General features: G+C 39.6%; 1 protein-coding gene across 1 annotated transcript in view; it reads left to right on the forward strand.

The window, feature by feature from the left end:
- Kcnmb4 (potassium calcium-activated channel subfamily M regulatory beta subunit 4) overlaps positions 1–18,864 on the forward strand; it is a 60,930-nt gene that overhangs the window by 20,156 nt on the left and 21,910 nt on the right. The window contains exon 2 of the mRNA XM_047551767.1: positions 10,207–10,334. Within this exon, the coding sequence (XP_047407723.1) occupies positions 10,207–10,334 (128 nt within the window). The remainder of the gene's footprint in view (positions 1–10,206; positions 10,335–18,864) is intronic.

The following is an 18,864-nucleotide window of genomic DNA, read 5'->3' on the forward strand; positions in this document are numbered from 1 at the left end:
TCCCCACTGTGTACATTTTAGGTACCGTTGAGGTTGCCTTAGACAGAATGTGAGGATTTAGCTTTCTTCCACCATCCTATTCCACCCTATTTTTATTTCCTTCATCCTTTAAATATGATTCTGTCACAATTTTTGACTGAATTAATATTGAATGTTTAACTTATTTTAACAGTATAATGCCCCATTCTTTGCTATAACTTTCCTGGAGCTACTAATCATTCCTTTAAAACAATTTCTTACTTTGCTATGTACCTTTATTTTTCCAAAATTCCCCCACAGAATTATAAAATCCCTTTTGCACTCTGTCATATGGTTATTTACAACACGTAATCTTTTCTTCTGCATTTTTTCCTCTCAAATTTCTTGAGACATCTTCTCTGGAACCTTAGCCTGCTGCCCAAATTGAACTGGATGCACTTGAGGCCTGTTATATCTCTCCTGTTTTGGGTATCACGCTTCCTTAACTCCATACTTTCCTCTTTCTTGGTTTATTCCTTTTGGCTTTTTGTTTGTTTTTGGAATGCTTCCTGAGAAAGGGTGTATTGGATAGACAATTCTTAGATCTCATGTGTCAATCAGTTCTGATTCCAAAAATTTATCACACACTAAGCTATTTAAAGAAAACACGGTTTATTATTTGTTAGCCAGTTCTCATAAATTAGTGTAGGTCTGTACCACCAACATCATTGCTCTGAACAGAAATAAATAATCAGGTATTCTGCCTAAAATTATGCTCACTAAACTCAAATTGTTTCACCCATCAAAACTGATCATAGTCTTTACTCATTCCCTAGCACGCTGCAGAGTCATCTGGGAGCATACATATCCCAGTGCAAGAAAAACAGGCCTAGATTAAAACTGCAGTTGGGGAAAGTGGTAGTACAGAAAGAGAAGGTACACTCAAGTATGAGCCATTTGCTTATGAGACTTTTTATTTGCCTGCAAGACCTGCTTCTGGTCTGTAAATCTCAACTTCATGTTCAGGCATTCAGATCCTACTGGGACAAAACAGTGGTTTCTCAAAAGAGAATAGTCATTTGCCAAAGAAAGGATGGACTTGCTTTCCATCCAGCCCTGAGAGCATCAGGGCTCTCTATGGGCTCCATATTTCTCCTGATCTGTCACTGACATCTTGTAAACTGTTTGAGGCATTGGACTAGAGAGCTGAATTGAGACCTCTTTCTTCTCTGTAGCCTGGAGCAGATATTCCTGTTCTGGCTGCCACTCAAAGCTGGCAGGGTTATGGGTTACTCAGTAAATAGGTTGGAGTAGCAATCCCAAATGTTGATATGTGTTTCCTCCAAAATATAAAGAAAGCTAGAAAGCATTGTGTCTCTTTCTTAGTTTTAAGGAATGAATGATAAGCAATTTGCTTTTCATGTTGGAGGAATAACCAGAAATTCCCTAAACCAGTAGACCCTCAGAAGGGTTACTGAGGGGGCAGGTCCCTGAATTTCCACTCTGGCACATCTGTGCTTTACCAAGAAATCTAGGACACTTTGTACTCCCTGCTTTCCTGGCCCAATCAGCATGATATCATCGCTTTACAGACAAAGCCATGTTCTATGGGATTGTGCAGGGGTCAAAGTCCCTGCAGAGTAGAACATAACAGAGAGAATTGATGCAGTCTCGAATAAGACAGTAAAGTTCACACCATTTCTGCTAGGTGAAAGCAAACTGTCTCTGGTTCTTTCTGTCCACAAAGATGGAGAAAATAGTATTTGCCAGATCAATAGCCATAGAATAATGCCAGAGGTATTTTATTTGCTCCAGTAGAGACTGAGTTTGAAACAGTAGATGAAATTGGACTCACCACTGATTGATTTAACAATACAGTCATTTTCCAAGACTTGTCTGCCTTCTTCAAGAGTCAAATAGGCAAGTTTAATAAGGGCGAAAGAGGCTCTAACCTCTGTGACTTCCCCTAGGGATAGAGAATTGGTTTATTCATTTTTCATTTTGGAAGAAGTGGGTATTTTCAGAGTTATCCACCATAATACCCTTCACTCTTTGGGTAAGAGGGTCAGAATGTTAATTAGGATAGTTGCTGGGCATGCCTATTCATTCTCTTCACCTACATATCTATAGCATCTGTAGGAACAACCATAGGAAAGTTCATGGACCTACTGGGCCTATCGTGGCACCAGCTTAGTCCAAAACCCCATTTTCCTCTGATTCCTTGAGCACGGTTCTGAGCACAGTCATATAGAGTCCCCAGGGACTGGAGTTAGTACAGAGCCAGTGTCCAACAATACTTTAAATGTGTGCCCTTTCCCCACTGCACAGTTACTCTGGTAAATGTCAGCATGTTCCACTGAAAAAAGTTAGAAGATGTTCAGTGGGCCCTACTTGATGTTCTACCACAGGGTCTTTCTTCAGAGATAAGCAGCAGCATCCCAACCCCCTGCAACCCCTGCATTCATTCAAGGATAGCTAGGCCTAGGGTTACTAGAGATATAAAAGTGTGAGCCCTGCCTTACATCACATTGACATATAAGGCTTCTCTTCAACAAAACTCAAGTTTTTTCAGACATATAGATCAAAGAGAACCTTAGAAGGTCAGCCACCTATTTTAGTCACCAGTGTCTAATAATCCATTAGCCACTGTGAAAGGTCCCTGTGGATCAAATTGTTTTTATTATGTTCATGAATTCTATGGGCCAGGAATTCAGGCAGAGCACAAAAAGATAGCCTATCTCTGTCCCATGATCTGAGGTTCCAGTTGGAAGATGTGAAGGCCAGAGGCTAGAATCATCTGCAGGCTCATTTATGCACATTATCATGCAGTTGATGCTGGATGTTAGCTGGGGACTTCAGTTACTCTCCATATAGGTGTCCCCATGTGGTCTCTCTGCATGGATTAGTTTGGGCTTCCTCACAGAAGAGCATTTAGTTCCATGAATAAGCATTCTCAAGAGAGAGATGAAAGCAGAAGCTTTGTCACTTTTTCTGATCTAGCCATGGAAGTCACACTGCATCTCTTCTGCTGTAATCACAATCTTATCTACGCTCTTTTGAGAAAGAGAAGATACACAGACCCCACCTCTCAGTAGAGAAGTACCAACATGTTGTAAGAGCGCGTGGGATAGAATGTCTATTGGTGCACCAAACTTTAGAAGACACATATGCCACAAATAGGAGCCCCGTTTGTTTTTAATCACTGCATCTTTCCATCCTGATACGAGGAAACTTATCATGGATAGGGTTTCTTGATTCCCTTCATGCAGAAGAAAGTTTTACTTCTTTACAATGTTCTGTATAGTCATAAAGAGTATTGACCATCTCCTTAAGAATTTTTAAAATTTTATTTTAGTGCTGGGAATTGACCTAGTGCTTTACACATGATAAGCACACACTCTACCACTGAGCTACCCTAAACCCCTCCTCAAGGACTTAGAATTGCAAATATGTGCTACTGAACAAATTTTTGCATATCTTGTCAAGCTTATTATAAATAATAACTCTTGAACTTTATCCAGATTCAAATTCTTGTTTTGGTCTGATTGCTTTTATTTAGATTCAGCATCTATTTTTGGCAGACAGTGTGTTTTTATTTTCTAACTCTAAAGCTAAACGAACTCTTTTCCCTTGAAGGTGGAATGTCATTCTGAGCTTTTCTCAGTTTTAATAATATCACCAACCTTAGCAGTCTGCCTGAATTGAAAAGTTATATGAATATTGTTAAATAACTAAAAAGCAGCTGTAGCATCCACACACGTGGGTGAGTGGGTATACTCTCTGGAGAGGAGTGAACGACTTGTCACAGAAGCATTTAAGGAAAGGAGCAGTTCTTCAGGGAGTAACAGGTCAGGTCATTTGGGCGTTTTCCAGTATCATCTCCCAGGCCCCTTTTTCAAGCACATTAGATGACTCAGTCTTTCTGGAACATCCACAAGCAGTCTTTGCACATTGTGTTTCTTCTTGGAATGTCACCTTCCCAATCCATTCTCTGACGAGCAAATTCATGTTCAACCTTAATAACACAAATCTAAAGTCAGCCTTCTGTCACCGCCATGGCCAAAATATTCCCATTTTCTCTTGTAGTCACAAAGCTCTGTGTGGATATGCTACCATTACTATAGCGAATGTTCTTGGGAGGTGGAGAGGGAAAAGGGAGTGAGTAATAGCTAATCTTTGTATCTTATCCAGTTCTCACCAACCAAGAATGGTTTGTTGCGTAAATTATCAATTCTAAAAATCTGTCATTCTGAAGCAAGAGCTGTTAAAAATGCAGATTCCTCATCTTAATGAATCAGGCTTCCAAGAGGGTGGATCTTTTTGACAAGCAAGCCAAGCGTTCTGTGGAACATACTTTGACAAACATCGTCCTAGGCTGAGTACCACTGTAAGAGCTCATTTTAGCTTCTGTTCTTAGCCTTGATTTTCACATTTTCTGAGCCATCTATTTGACCTTCAGAGTCTTCTATAACATCACTTTCATTTAGCTTTTTCAGATAGGGATATGCATTCCGGAATTTAATTTTTTAGCTGACGTATAATTTCGTATGTGTTTCTTCAATTAACCTACATTCATAAGAACTCTGTGTGGGTGCGTGCATGTGCATGACATTTGAAACATTGTGGAGTTTATAAATGGCTCAGTTATACTTTTTATTCCACAGAGCTTTTCCGATTATATGTTTATGTCATCAAAAATATCATTAGAATTACAAATCATAACTGAAAGATTTCTTACAGGATTTCAAAAAAAGGAGGGATTATGACATAAAATATAATTAAACCTGTGTTCCAGTAGATAACATGTTAAGAATTCATTTCCTAATTAAATTTATTTGGAAAGTATTTAATCAGCAAAACCCACTCTAGTATATTATGTCTTTCATTACTACCCTCCCTTGCCAAGTGAAATCAAGAAAAACACTGGAGAAAAAATTTCTCTATTTCTGTTTCTTAGATAATGCCTCACGTAGAACCCAGGTCCCAATATTTAGTTAAATAAACGACGTGTTTTATGCAACAATTTTTTAAAAATGACTCAGAAAAAGAAGAAAATGAATTCTGCCTACTCGGCCCACATGATGGAAACGCAGTCCTCAAGACACTCAAGACAAAACCTACTCAAGAAAGGTTCTCTTAAAAATGCAAATCCATTCTGGAAGGCCAAAAAAGATGCTGTGATAAACCTTGATAAAACCTAAAATAAGATAATGGAAAAATAAGTAATGACATCATGAAACATTCCATGTCAAGTAATTAGAGTGTCTTCTTAATAAACCTACTGGAGGTTTTGATGTTAAATTCAGAACCCGTCACTCAGTTCCATTAACTTTTTTCATGAATGCAAAATTTTTTTTTTCTCTTAGTCAGACTCAGAAGGTAGGGGTCATATGTTTTCTCTCATATGTAAAAATTAGAGAGGAAAAAAGGAAAAGAAAGGCGGGGGAAGACTCATGAAAATTGAAGGGAGATTAGTAGAGGAAAGGGACAGAGTTGGGGAGGGAAGAGAAAAGGGAAAGGGAAATACTGGGGAATGATATTGACCAAATGATGTTATTATATTGTGTGCATGTATGAATATGTAACATAAAATTCCACTATTATGTACAACTCTAATGCACCAATAAAAATGTGGAAAAATTTTTTCTACAAGATAGGCATTAAACAACTATATTTTATTATGTGCTGCTTGTGTCTGTGTCTCTGAAAATTGAACCCAGGGAATTCCCCAGTTCTTTATTTTTTGAGACAGTCTTTCTAAGTTGCGGAGGCTGGCCTCAAACTTGCGATCTTCCCGCCTCAGCCTCCTGAGCTGCTGGGATTACAAGAATGTGCCACCATGCCTGGCTTCTCCTAATTTTTTTAAAGAAAGTGATCTCATCCAAGTTTGGGCCACAAACAACACAGGTTCTTCTGAAGGTTATTTGGCTGATAATGGTATTAGAAGTGGGGAAATGCTTTGCAAATGAAAAACAAATACAGGTCAGAACTGTGTGAAAAAGTTTCTCCAAGGGAATGCTTATTTTCCTCCACGAGCACAGGCACTGTGTTTGCAAATTGACCTACGTGAAGTTACATGAATAGCACCAGAAACCAAACCTGAAGACAGAGGGCATTTCTGTGGAAACAGATCAGGAAAACAAAGGGCTACACCATGCTGCCTCCATGTGTCAGTCTGCAGGAGTACCACACCACTTCCACTCTAACAAAAACACACGTTGGTTGTCCAGAGAGGTGCGCAGAAGGCAGAGCATCTCCCAGATCAGGGACTCCAAAGAGGGAGACGGGAAGCAAAGACAGAAATGTGGCAGGTGGTGTGGAACAGTGCTAAGAACGCTCTGCAGTCTGAGCCCCATATTTTCCATTGTTTGCCATGGTGCTCTTGGGAAAGTTTACTTAAGCCCCTCTGCCCTTTGGTTTCCTCATCTATGCAGTTGTGATTACAATATTTACTTATTTGACTTAATGAGATGCTTGACACAAAGTCAATGTTAACCATGATGATGATAGTGATGCTAATAATGATATGGTGTAGATTATTATTTGTCCTCCCACCGAAGGAGTTCTTGGTGGAACTTACAGGGAATGGAAAACCATCACACTTGAATAACCTAGAAAGAAGTCTGTGTGGTTGAATTCCCTTGTTTTCCTTTTCTAGAACACTGCTTTGAATTTTCATTTCTAATTTATTTAAAATTCTGACCATCTATGATGATCTGTTACATAGAATTGAGAAGGAATCTAGGGAGGATCTGAGATAGGCCTCATAGAAAATTTAAAGATAAATCAAGTGGAGAAACAAGATTTGAGAAAATAGAACATTATGATTCTTAAGAACACAAAATTTAGTCTTTTAAAATTTTCCCTTTCAAGACCATGTTTTACAAAATTCTTAGAGTGTTATATGATATTCAGCTTGTGATATTCTTTGGAAAGAATGCAATCCTTGAATACTTAATTTTATTGTCAAGTAATTTTTTGCAATGTAAAAAAAAAAAGTTCTTTACTTTTGAAATCCATCCACACTAGCTCTAAGTTTCCTAAAGTCAAAAAATATTTTTTTATTTCACATGAAAACTCAACATATCTAATACAAAACTTTCCACGCTCAGTGAAAGTTTTTGTCTGTTTTCGGAAACGTGTATGGTCAAATCTTAGAATTGGCATTTGGAAGACCCATTCCTTTTAAAAACATTTTCACCTCCCCAAACCTGAATTGTAAAGAATTCAAATTAAGTTACCTTGCAAAAATTTAAAATATGCTTTAATTACATTTGGTTGTTAATTGTTATTTCCTGAAATATTGAGTCTACCTCTTGTGTCAGGGATTGGTAGAAGGACTCTGATGAATTTTTGGACATTTATACCCTACAGCTTCTACCTTCAAAACTGAAAATTTCTCCTTCCTTGAAAGACCATATAAATTGGCACTTATTCTTGCCTTATAAACCATGCTTTTATTGACCATGCTTTATAAACGTGCTTTTATTGACCATGTGTAGAAAGAAAATATTTTAATAGAAGGAAAGGAAATATTCAACACCTTATAGAAAGTTAAGCAATAGGAAAATCACGACCCTCTGTGGATGTTCTCCTACTGCAAAGTACAGGCCTCTGAGGTGGGACCTCTCACACTGATCTCCTTTGCTGGTCAGGGTCCGGGGCTTCATCAGTGTTCCCAGCCTTCTGCCCAGTGAGCAGGATCTCTTCTGGGAAAAATACTGCTACAGTGTTTGTAGTCCTGCCTTCTGCGGGGTTCTTTCTTGGTGTGTCTTCAATAATGGAGTCATTGAAATGTAGTGCTAGAAATTATTTTGGAGATTTTGCAGATTAGAAAAATATGAAATCCAGAAAAGGGGAGCAGTTTACCCAAGGCCAAACACCTAATGAATCACAGGTCTAAAACCATTGTTCTCCTTTGCTTCTAAGCCTAACTGCAGCATTGGAAGAACTCACAATTCTTATCTCATGGAAGATGTTGGCTTTATATTACTGCTAGTAATAGAAGTGAAACTATATTAAGTGTTCAGTAGTCCAGTCATTAAAATAATATTTGCATGATGTGAATGTTTTATATAATAGAAAATAACCAAATGTATTAAAATTTTAAATACATTGTTTATATATTTTAAGATGTTTTGGAAAATAACTTTACCAGCTTGAATAAAAATGTATAGAAGACTGTTATTAACTCCGTTAACCAACATTTTTGAAACTTCACCATTTCCAGAATGGTGGAAGTCCTCACTGAGTCCTTCACGCTGAGAAGTCCTCAGTGTGAAGACAGAGAAAAGAACAGCATTCCCTGGAGAGACTGACAGATAAGGGCCAGACTGGTTCTGACTGTGATATCATGGGATGTGCATCCTGTGGTAGCACACAGGAGGGCCACCTAATAGGCAGCAAGAAAGAAAAGGCTCCCCAAACAGGTGACACCATACCTGACTCTCCAAAGAAGGGGATGAGAAAAAAGGGACATTAAAAAGAGATAAAGTCTGTGCCAGACAGGTAAATGTCCTAGCATGTGGCAGATTTGTGGCTTTTATCTGGCTGTATCCCAGGATTACATGAATATGGAGCCAGTCAGGAATCTGATCATAGAGTTTTGTAAATCATGCACAAAATTTTGAATTTTACCAGAAATAATGGGAAGGGATTGCAAAATCATATGCTGTAAGTTAAAGAACGTGACTCAAATTGTATTCTAAAGCTAATGTTTTGTCTTCTGTTTTGTTTTTCTGTTTCTTGATATCAGACACCTTGGTAAAAATCTAAGAGCAGAATGTGATAAAAATCACCAAAATCTAGTTCTAGTTGTAGACCTGACAGGAATCTCAATTGACTCATCTATAGAATGGAGATTAGAGGGCTGTTGTAAGAAGTACATTAAGTGCTGGGCTTGGTGGCGTGTGCCTGTAATCCCAGAGGCTCTGGAGGCTGAGGTGGGAGAATTGCAAGTTTGAGGTCAGCCTGGGTAATTTAGCCAGGCTCTAAGCAACTTAATGAGATCCCATCAAAATTAAAAAAAAAAAATAATAATAATAATAATCAATAAAGGGCCAGGGATATAGCTCAGTGGTAAAACACCCCTGGGTTCAATCCCCAGTGCCAAAAAAAAAAAAAAAGTACATAAGTTCAGTCCCATTCAGCATTCATTACAGTGTCTGGTATGTTGTAAATAATAAATATAAGCTGGAATCATGTTCATCATCATAAAAGTCTTGAGTTGGAGAAAATGGCTTAGGATGCTTAGGGCTCATTTTAACATCTGGAGTTAAAAGCAGTTTTTCAGTGTTGCCGAATCTATATTGTTTAGAGTAATTGAGTCCCTTTAGGAGAACTATTCTGTCAGTGGCATGGCTAGGAAAAAACATCAGTTAACAAAATATATTGAGTATACACTCGAAGGAAATTTTCTGCCAATTCCATTGCCCAAGAGAATGTAAGAAAAGAAAACTCAAAGTTTCAGTGTTGAGAGTAGTATCTGAAGAAGAGCTAGGCATGTGTTTGATTTAATAGCTCAGAGTGGAAGAGGAAAATAGCAGGGTCCACAGATAGGAATTGCTGATAAAAATTCTCTTTTTTTCCCCTCCCTCTGTTGACTGGCAGGTTCCCAAAAAGAAAAGATATATTGTGCTTTTAATTTGTCATTAGATTGTAATTCGTTGTGTCAATGAAATGTCCTTTATCCTAATGGATGGAGGTATTTTTGTTACTGGAATATTTTTTTTGTCATTGTACCAAATTGGAAATTTGAAATATAGTTAAGCAATTTCAATTTGGTTGTATTTAAAAATTAGATCTAAATTAGATTTATCATCTACATAGTACTATCTCTCTGTAAAAAATGGACCGGGAGCCAAGGCTACAAGCAAGATGCCAGTGGCTGTGGGTCCTTATGGATAGTCCCAGTTCAGCTACTTTGACCATATTGAGATGGTAAGAGTAAAGAGTGATGGCTGGGTCTCTCTTTGGCATCTTTTCCTGTCTCATGATTAGGATACTTGAACAGGAGCTGATGGGTAGCATTGTGGAATCATAATGCATAGTGGTGACACCATCAGCACATTCATGGCCATCAAGATGGGCAGTTAATGCTAATCAGGGCAGTGGTTACCCGCCATGTCTATGCTTTCCTATCAGTCTCAACCCTTGCACTATAATAAAACAGCATCTTTGAAGAAAAATGGAATATATTTCAATATTCTGCAGAATAATAGCTATGCTTTCTGTGTTCTATTTTGTTAGTGCTCCTATATTCCTCCCTGTAAGAGAGAAAATCAGAAGAACTTGGAAAGTGTCATGAATTGGCAACAGTACTGGAAAGATGAGATTGGTTCCCAGCCATTTACTTGCTATTTTAACCAATATCAAAGGTAAGCCAGTATTTACTTGTGGATATTGATGTTGTCTGTAGCCTGTGTAATTTACTACATTGGCAAATCACATATTGTGCCCACTTGACAAAATATGCAACTTGGAGGTAGACTCGTCTCTCTAGCATGTAGTCTCCACTCTTTCTAGCACGTGGAAACCCCTTCTGCAGGACAGAAACAGAGAGAACTTGTATCATAGAACTTACCTGCCGGAGGCACTGGAAAGTGTAGTAGTGTCTTCATGTAGGACCATTGCATAGTACAAGTGTGCTCTGAGATTACAGATTAATGCACAGAGGCTGAACCTAGTGCAGATTTATCAGCATTTCAGATTGCGCAGAACCTTAAAATTTCCTTTTTCTTTCTATTCTGATGAAGTGTCGATAAAATGAATTCATACCATTGAAACTTTACTTGACTTAAAAAAACTTCACCAAGATTTTGTCTTATTCCAGTTAGAATGGCAATCATTAACAATACAAAAAATAATAAAAATAATAAATGCTGGCAAGAATACACTCTTGGTGGGATTGAAAATTAGTTTAGTCACTATGGAGATCAGTATGGAGGTTCCTCAAGGGCCTCGGCATAGAACCACCATGTGACTCAGTTCTACTACTCTTTGGTATTTATCCTAAAGAATAAAGTCAGCATACTATAACTGTGCATGCAAACCTGTGTTTACAGCAGCACAGTTTGCCATGGCCAAGTTATGGAACCAGTCTAGGTGTCCCTCAACAAATGGATAGAGACAGAAAATGTAGTATATATGCACAGTGAACTTTTAGTTAGCCATAAAGAACAACAAAAATTGTGTCATTTGCAGGAGAGTGAATGGAACCAGAGATCATTCTAAGTGAGATAAGCCAAACTCTAAAGGCACCAATGTTTTCTTTCATATATGGGAGCTTGAGAGAAGAAAGGAAAGAAAAGGGACCTCATGAAAATAGAAGAGAGACCAGTAAAGTAGAGGAAAGAGACCAGGGAGGGAAGAGGAGAGGGAAAGGGGAGGTATGAGGGAATGAAGGAGATGAATTTATGCTATATGCATTTATAAGTATATCACAATGAATCCAGTTATTAAATATAATTAGAACATAACAATAAAAATTTTTTAAAACTTTACTTGATGTAGAAGGCACTCAAATTTTTCCATATATACCAAATGAAGATGATTCCTTGGACTGCAACACTTCAGTATTCCCCCAGACCAGTCATAGTAATTTATGTTTCAAACATTAATTGAATATTCAAAACTCCTTGCTGTATATCTCCACTTGGATGTTTCCCAGTTACCTCCAACCTCCTCTTCCTCCTATAATCTCTCTTTTAGTGATTGGTGCCGTCGTTCCTGTGTTTAACTAACCCAGAAAACTTTGAGCGGTTCTTAATTCATTTTCCCCCTTTACACTCTTTAACCTGTATTCACCATCATGTGGATTTACTTACTTCTATGTTGACTTTTCTGGGTCTTCTTGCTGCCACTGTCTTAGTTCAGTTCCTGGTTACTTCTCAACCCTGTTTATGAAGCAGCGGTGTGTAATATTTCTTAGTACTTTAGGTTCTCTGGGCTCACACACAGCCCTGTCATGGCAGAGATAGCTGCATGGTCTAAGATGACCTCTCCCTCACTGTCTATCGGGTGGCACTGACTGTTGATGGGGTGCCTCTGTTCTCCACCTATCCTGTCATGCTTCAGTGGGCTTCCTCACAGCATGGTAGCCTCCAGGCAGAATTCAAGAGAGGCAGTCCTCAGCTCTGGAATTAGAAATAACATAACTTCTTTGTGTATTCTATTGGTCAAAGCAAGTCACAAAGCCAGCCAGATGCATGGCATGTTGACAGACTCCTCCTGTTAGGAGGAGCTGCAAAGGATTTGTGGCTATATTTAATCCACCACAGCATAGGAGGGTCCTCAAAATCTGACCCAGTCTGCCACCTCTCCATCCTTACTCCCTCCCTGCTTAAAGGCTTTACAGTAGCCATCTGAGCTATGTAGTTTCAAGAACATCTCATACTTTCATATCCTATCTTTTAATTCACTTCTTCTGCCTCTTGAATGCTTTGCTGAGGACGCTCATCAAATATCACCTTCTCTGGACTGTACTCCTTGATCCCCGACTTTGGTTTAGTTGCATATCAGTTGAGATGCCATCTGCTATAGGTAAAGAGTGAATTCTTATTCAAAGTATCATAAGCAGTTAGAAAATTTACTTTCATACATGAAGGAATTCACAGGTAGACTGACAGCAGGGTTGTCTGATGCACTGACTGACAATTGCATCCACCAGAACCCATCTCCTTCCTGGACTTCAGTTCTGCCTCTGTGGGTACAGTATGATTTCTACAGTTCTAGATATTATAGCCAGACACAGCATTGTCCAGATGCAGAAACAGTATATCTTTCCTGGTATGTTTTCCTTGGGACTAGGAAACCTTTCTCCAACTTTCCACAGTGAGCCTCCCCCTATGTATCTTTGTTTAGGATGAGTTTCTTTTGCCTATACCTAAACCAATCACAAAAAGAACAATCAGAATCTACCCGAGTGGAGGCTAGGGCATTTTCTCCCACATCAAATGGAGAAAGGGATATTTCCACCTGAGTAGATTGGAAGGAAGAGAAAGAGGACAAGTTGTTGTGGAACGATCAAAAGTACCAGCTGCCAGATGAGTCTCCCATGTTTCTTATCTCCTGTGTACAAATCTATCCCAGAGGCTTGCAAAACTCACTTAACATAACTGCTCCAGAGCAGCCTTTTAAAACACGTGCACCACTGGCCAATTAAATTAGAATCTCTGATGGTTAACCCAGGAATTAGCATTTTCTTTAAAAATGCAGCAGCCAGACACAATGGTGCACACATGTAATCTCAGTAACTTAAGAGATTGAGGTAAGAGGATCACAACTTTTGAGTAGCTGCCACATGCCAGCCATTATGAATGACATTTTACTGAGGTTATGAAATTTCATACACTAGTTCTAAGTACTAGTCCCATCAACAGATGAGGAAACTGAGTCTTTAAGAAGTTAAATAACTTACCCAAAGCACAGCCATTAAGTTAAAAAAAAAAAGCTGGAATTCAATTAGTCTGATTCTCGTTTCCTTTAATTAACCATCTACTAGTCCTGATGAGGAACTTTGAGGGCCTAAGTAGTGTTGATAGAAGTAGTAAACAGGGACTATTCTAGAAAAAGACATTTTAGAGTTTAGTGACAGTGTAAGTGATGAGGAAAAGGAAGGTGTTACATTTGAGTGAATGTGAAAAACAGTAGTCCAGCTCTGAACATGCTGAATTATAGGGACTCATAAATAAGATACCCAGAAGATGCCTTTGGTTCAGGAGCAGCACTGTGCAGATCTGAGAATCATTGGCACACAAGTTGTAGTTGAAGCAGAGAGAAAGAATGCATGTTGGGAACACACAGAGAAGAGAAATGTTGACAGGATTATATGTAACTCATAGCCAGAGGACATGGAGGAAGAGTGGCCCACAGGTAAGAGGAAGTTAGAAGAAAATGGAGAGTGTATGAAGGAGAAGGAAGTAATCAAGAAGGGTGCCGAGGAGTTATTGCTTTTGACAATTTGCAGTTGGTAGTGATCTATGTGGAAACAGTACAGGTACAGTCTTGGAGTCCGAAGTTAGAAATCCACTTTCTGAGGCTGAGTGGAGAATGAGAGGGCATAGTGGAAGACCTCTCATTCAGGAAGCTTGCTGTGGACTGCATCAAACTGAAGAACTCTGTACAGCAAACAGAACACTCAGTAGAATAAAAAGGCAACCCACAGATTGAGAGGAAATGTTTGCAAAGCATATGTCTGATAAGGGCTTCATATCCAGAAATATGTAAAAACTCCTACAACTCAATAGTAAAACAAACTAATAACCTGATTTTAAAATGGGCTAAGTATTTGAATAGACATCTCTCCAAAGTAGACATAGAAATGACTGACAGATATATAACCCATTGCTCAGTATCATAAATTGTCAGAGAAATGCAAATCAAAATCATAATGAGATATCACCTCACATGTCAGGATAGCTATTGTGAAAAGAAAAAAAAAAAAAGACAAGTGTTGGCAAGGATGTGGAGAAATTGGAACCCTTGCATACTGTTGGTGGGTGTACAAAATGGTGCAGCCATTATGGGAGACAGTGGAGATTCCTCAAAAACTTAAAAGACTTGCCATATGATCCAGTAATCCCACTTCTGAGTGTTGACTTCAGGATTAATACTTGAAATTGGGATTGTGAAAAGATATTAGTATTTCTAAGTTCATTGCTGCAATATTCACAATAGCCGAGATGTGGAAACAACCTAAATGTAGATTGTAGAATAGATAAAGAAAATACGGTATATGCCAGGCATGGTGGCACATACCTGAAATCCCAGCTACTCGGAAGGCTGAGGCAGGAAGATTGCTTGAGCCCAGGAGTTCACTACCAGCCTGGGCAACATAGCAAGACCCCATCTCAAAAACAAACAGAAGAAAATATGGTATAGCCATGTGATAGAACACTATGCAGCCTTGATGAAAAGAAGGAAATTCTGCAATTGTGACAGTTTGGATGAATTTTGAGGACATTATGCTAATTGAAAATAAGCCAGTCACAGAAAGGAAGGATCTGCAACTGTCAAGGTCATGGACTGAAAGAGTGAAATGGTGGTGGTTACCAGTGACTGAGGAAAAGGGGAGTCACTAATCAGAAGGCAGGAAGTTTCGAGGAAGGTGAATTAGCTCTGGAGATTGGCGGTACGCACTGTACCTATAGTCAACAGCACATAGGCACATGGTCCTTAACAAAATTTTGTTGACAAAATTTTGTTAAGAAGGAATTCTGACCACAATAAAATGAAATTTCCAACTACTAGAAAAATAGTTTGGGGAGGAGGTGAGCAATGGAAAGGGAAGCAGGAATAGACACAGAGAAATGAGCCTGTTACAAACAAAAACTGCTCAGTAAGAGAGAAAAATTGAATGTATATAGTAAATAAGGCAGAAATGGAACATGCCCTGAAGAAAATGAAATAGGATGAAATAAAAAGGCCAAGAAATAGGGAGTATTTTCCTGTGAGGTGGAAGCCCAGCAACACAGCCAGTCACTATGAGAATCAGGTGCTTCTCTGGAGCTTCCTGCCCCAGACCAGGAGCTGGTTTCAGAATGTCCGTGACCTGAGCTTGCATTGCAGGCAAACAGGGCACCCTCTCCTGCCCACTGTCCTGACTAGCAGGTGGTGCCCTCGCTCCACACTTGGTACCAAGTTTTGTAAAAGCTGCCTCCCCTGATGGGGCTGCCTCCCATGAGACTGGAATTCCGAGTATCCTCAATACCAATCAAGAAGGACATTCCTCCAGATAAAAAGAACTAAATGTATATTATTTGCTAAACGGAAAACTTTTTCACCATTCTCACAACACTTCTGGCTCCAAATGTGTGTTCTTGAATTCTCTTTGGACACCAGCTGGTATCCTTCATTTGAATTCAATTCCAGCACTACCTAGAGTTAGCATCAGAATCTGGGAATTAAAGAGCTCAATCCCACAAGGCTGTCCCCTTTGGACACCAGTCTCATATCCTGAGTTCCCATTTGACCAACCTGCACCAAGTCAGAGGTTCTCATAACCCTTCTAGCATTTGCTAGACGGCCTCACAGAAACCCTTTACTTACTATGCCAGTTTATTATAAAGATCCAACCCAGGAATAGCCAGCTGGGAAATATGCTTTGGACAAGATAGCCTCTCTGGAGCTGGTGGTACAGAAAGTGCCAACCTTTAATCACCTGGGACCTTTGATAACCTACCCCCGTCCTCCAAGAGGCACCTCATTAGCACAGACTCAGGTGAGGCTGAAAGGGACTTACTAAGAACAGCAGAACAGGCTCCTCTCACCCCTAGTAATCAGGGAATTACAAGGGTTTTAGAAGATCTACCCGGAACCGGGGACTGAGACCAAATATGTATCACCAATTATGTCACGTACACCTCTTCTGTTAACTTTAGCACACCAGCATACCTCCGTCAAAACGGATCCACATTCTCTATCCATCATCTCCCTGTCCCGTTCCCAAACCCTGGGGGTGTAGATAAAAGTGGGGGTGGTCTCTCACAGCCTGACAGCACCCAAGACATGATTTTTAAGTGACTTGGGGAAGCAGGAGTTTGGAGTTTGGCTCTCTCGTTGTGACATATGCGAGAGGAAACAACAGTGCTGTTAGGAGGTGTGAAGATGGCAGCTCCCTGGTGCCATCTACTCTGAGTACACGTTTTACTACTGCTAAATAGGAGACTAAAATAGACTTACTGTATTGACTCCCAGATGCTCTTGATAAGATGAACTTTATATTTAAAGTGACCTTTAGATTTTACGCAAACGCAGGAAATTAGGGAGAACGGTTACCAAGAAGCTTCCGTTTTTAAGAAAAAGATGTTGCTTTAAAAATCTAAGACAAAGATTATGGATTCTTAGCTTTCCTCTGTTTAAACCTTATGAAGGCAAATTAAATGCAGGAACGGAATCTGCAGTGTCCAGAGCAACCACTAGCAGCCACGCCTGTTCAGTCACCGTGTGCTCATGTGGCACTGCTTCCTGCCAAGGGCTGTGTCCATTCATGGTCTTCTTCTGTTATCCTTCAATCCTTTTCCTCGCTTATCTTCAGGGCTCACCATCTCCTTCCATTCGATTTCTTTTTTACACTTTATAGAAATAAGGTCACACTTTTGCTCCCTAAATCTTTTTCTTTTTTCTTAGCCTTTCCCTGATGTTATGGTTTAGATATGAGGTGTCTCTCAAAAGCTCATTTGTGAGACAATGCAAGAGCTTTCAGAGCGGAAATGATTAAAGTATGAGACCTGTAGCCTAAGTGATAGATTAATTCACCTGAATGGATTAACTAGCTGGCTACAGTAGGCAGGTTGGGTGTGGCTAGAGGAAGTAGATCACTGAGGGTGTGCCTTGAGGGGGTTTATGTTTTGTCCTTGGTGAGCTGAGCTCTCTCTCTTTCTGCTTCCTGGTTGCCATGTTCTGAGCTGTTTTTGTCTGCCACGCCCCTCTACCATGATGTTCTTCCTCACCTCAGTCTCAGAGCTGTGGAGGCGGCCAACCATGGACCCAGCCTCTGAAATGGGGATCCAAAATAAACTTCTCTTCTAAAAATTGTTCTTGTCAGGTATTTTGGTCACAGCAATGAAAAGCTGACTAAAACACCTGGCTTATCTTTTCTTAGTAAAACCCAACAAAGTCCCTTAACAAGCATGCTTTCATATCCTCATTCCATTGTCAGGCAGCTTCTCCGTGCAGGTAGTATCAATCTTTTCCTTGAAAAGGGAACATTTTCCCTGAAAAGTGCTTATTCTTTCCTCTTTGGATCTAAAGGTGAGGACTTATCAGTCTTTTTTTTTATTGTAAACAAATGGGATACATGTTGTTTCTCTGTTTGTACATGGCGTAAAGGCATACCATTTGTGTAATCATAAATTTACATAGGGTAATGTTGTTTGATTCATTCTGTTATTTATCCCCTTCCCCCACACCTCCCGACTTATCAGTCTTTATTTCTTGAACTTTTCCTCTTAGGGAGAATCAGATAGTTTTCTCTATGAGTTTACTTTTTGATTCTTCGTTTTATACATCTGAGTGGATACTAGTTCATGGAGAATACAAAGCAGGCTTATACCAACACACACTCATCAAATGAACAAATTTGGCCACACCACCTGAGTAATCTCTTGAATTCACTCCTCCACCACTACCATAGTTCCAGCTGCCATCTGGGTTGTTGAAATGATCCTCAGTTGTTCTTTCAGCCTTGGTCTTTATCTCTTCCATCATCCACAGAATGCTAGGTTTTATTTCACTGTATGTGAACTTCTATCAGATCTTGTCGTTTTTCTTGGTTAATTTTTTCTGCCTTCTTATTGTCTGTAGGATAAAGGCCAGACTCTTCCAATTCTAGCTTCAACTTTTGCTATTGGGTTATGTCACAGTCATGGGGGAAAAACAGCAGAAAAATAGCCACCACTGCCAGATACTGGCCCTGCCTTGTTGGGACATGTAGTCTATAGTCACAAAGTCACCGTGATGCCAAAGCAGGCAATACTGTGAAGCAAGAGCTGAGGGCACTGTTCTGAGCGATTGTAATATGGTGGGGGAATTTTAAAGAGCTGAGTAAATCATAGTTAGGTCTAGATGAGAGGATAGCTAGAGTCAGGTAGGTAAAAGTGAGGGGAAGAATATTTCAGAATAGAGTGTCACCTGTACAAAGCTTCTGAGGCCAGAAAGAGTTTGGTGAGTTTTAGGGACGGGAGGCCAGCAAGGCAGAAGAACTGTGGAGAGGGGACATAATGTTGACACTGGAGAGAGAGTAGCCAGGGTTTGTATTTCTCCTAAATGCAGTGAGTAGCCAGGGTTGGGCTTTTATGTAGGGTAGCAGTCGCCCGGTCCGATCTCAGTGTCTGAACTTCCTCACTGCTGGCTCCAGTCACCTCAGGTTACTTTTTCCCATGTACCTTGATGATTTTTCTCCTGTCA

Source organism: Sciurus carolinensis, chromosome 4 (genome assembly GCF_902686445.1).
Source record: "Sciurus carolinensis chromosome 4, mSciCar1.2, whole genome shotgun sequence".
NCBI lineage: Eukaryota > Metazoa > Chordata > Mammalia > Rodentia > Sciuridae > Sciurus > Sciurus carolinensis.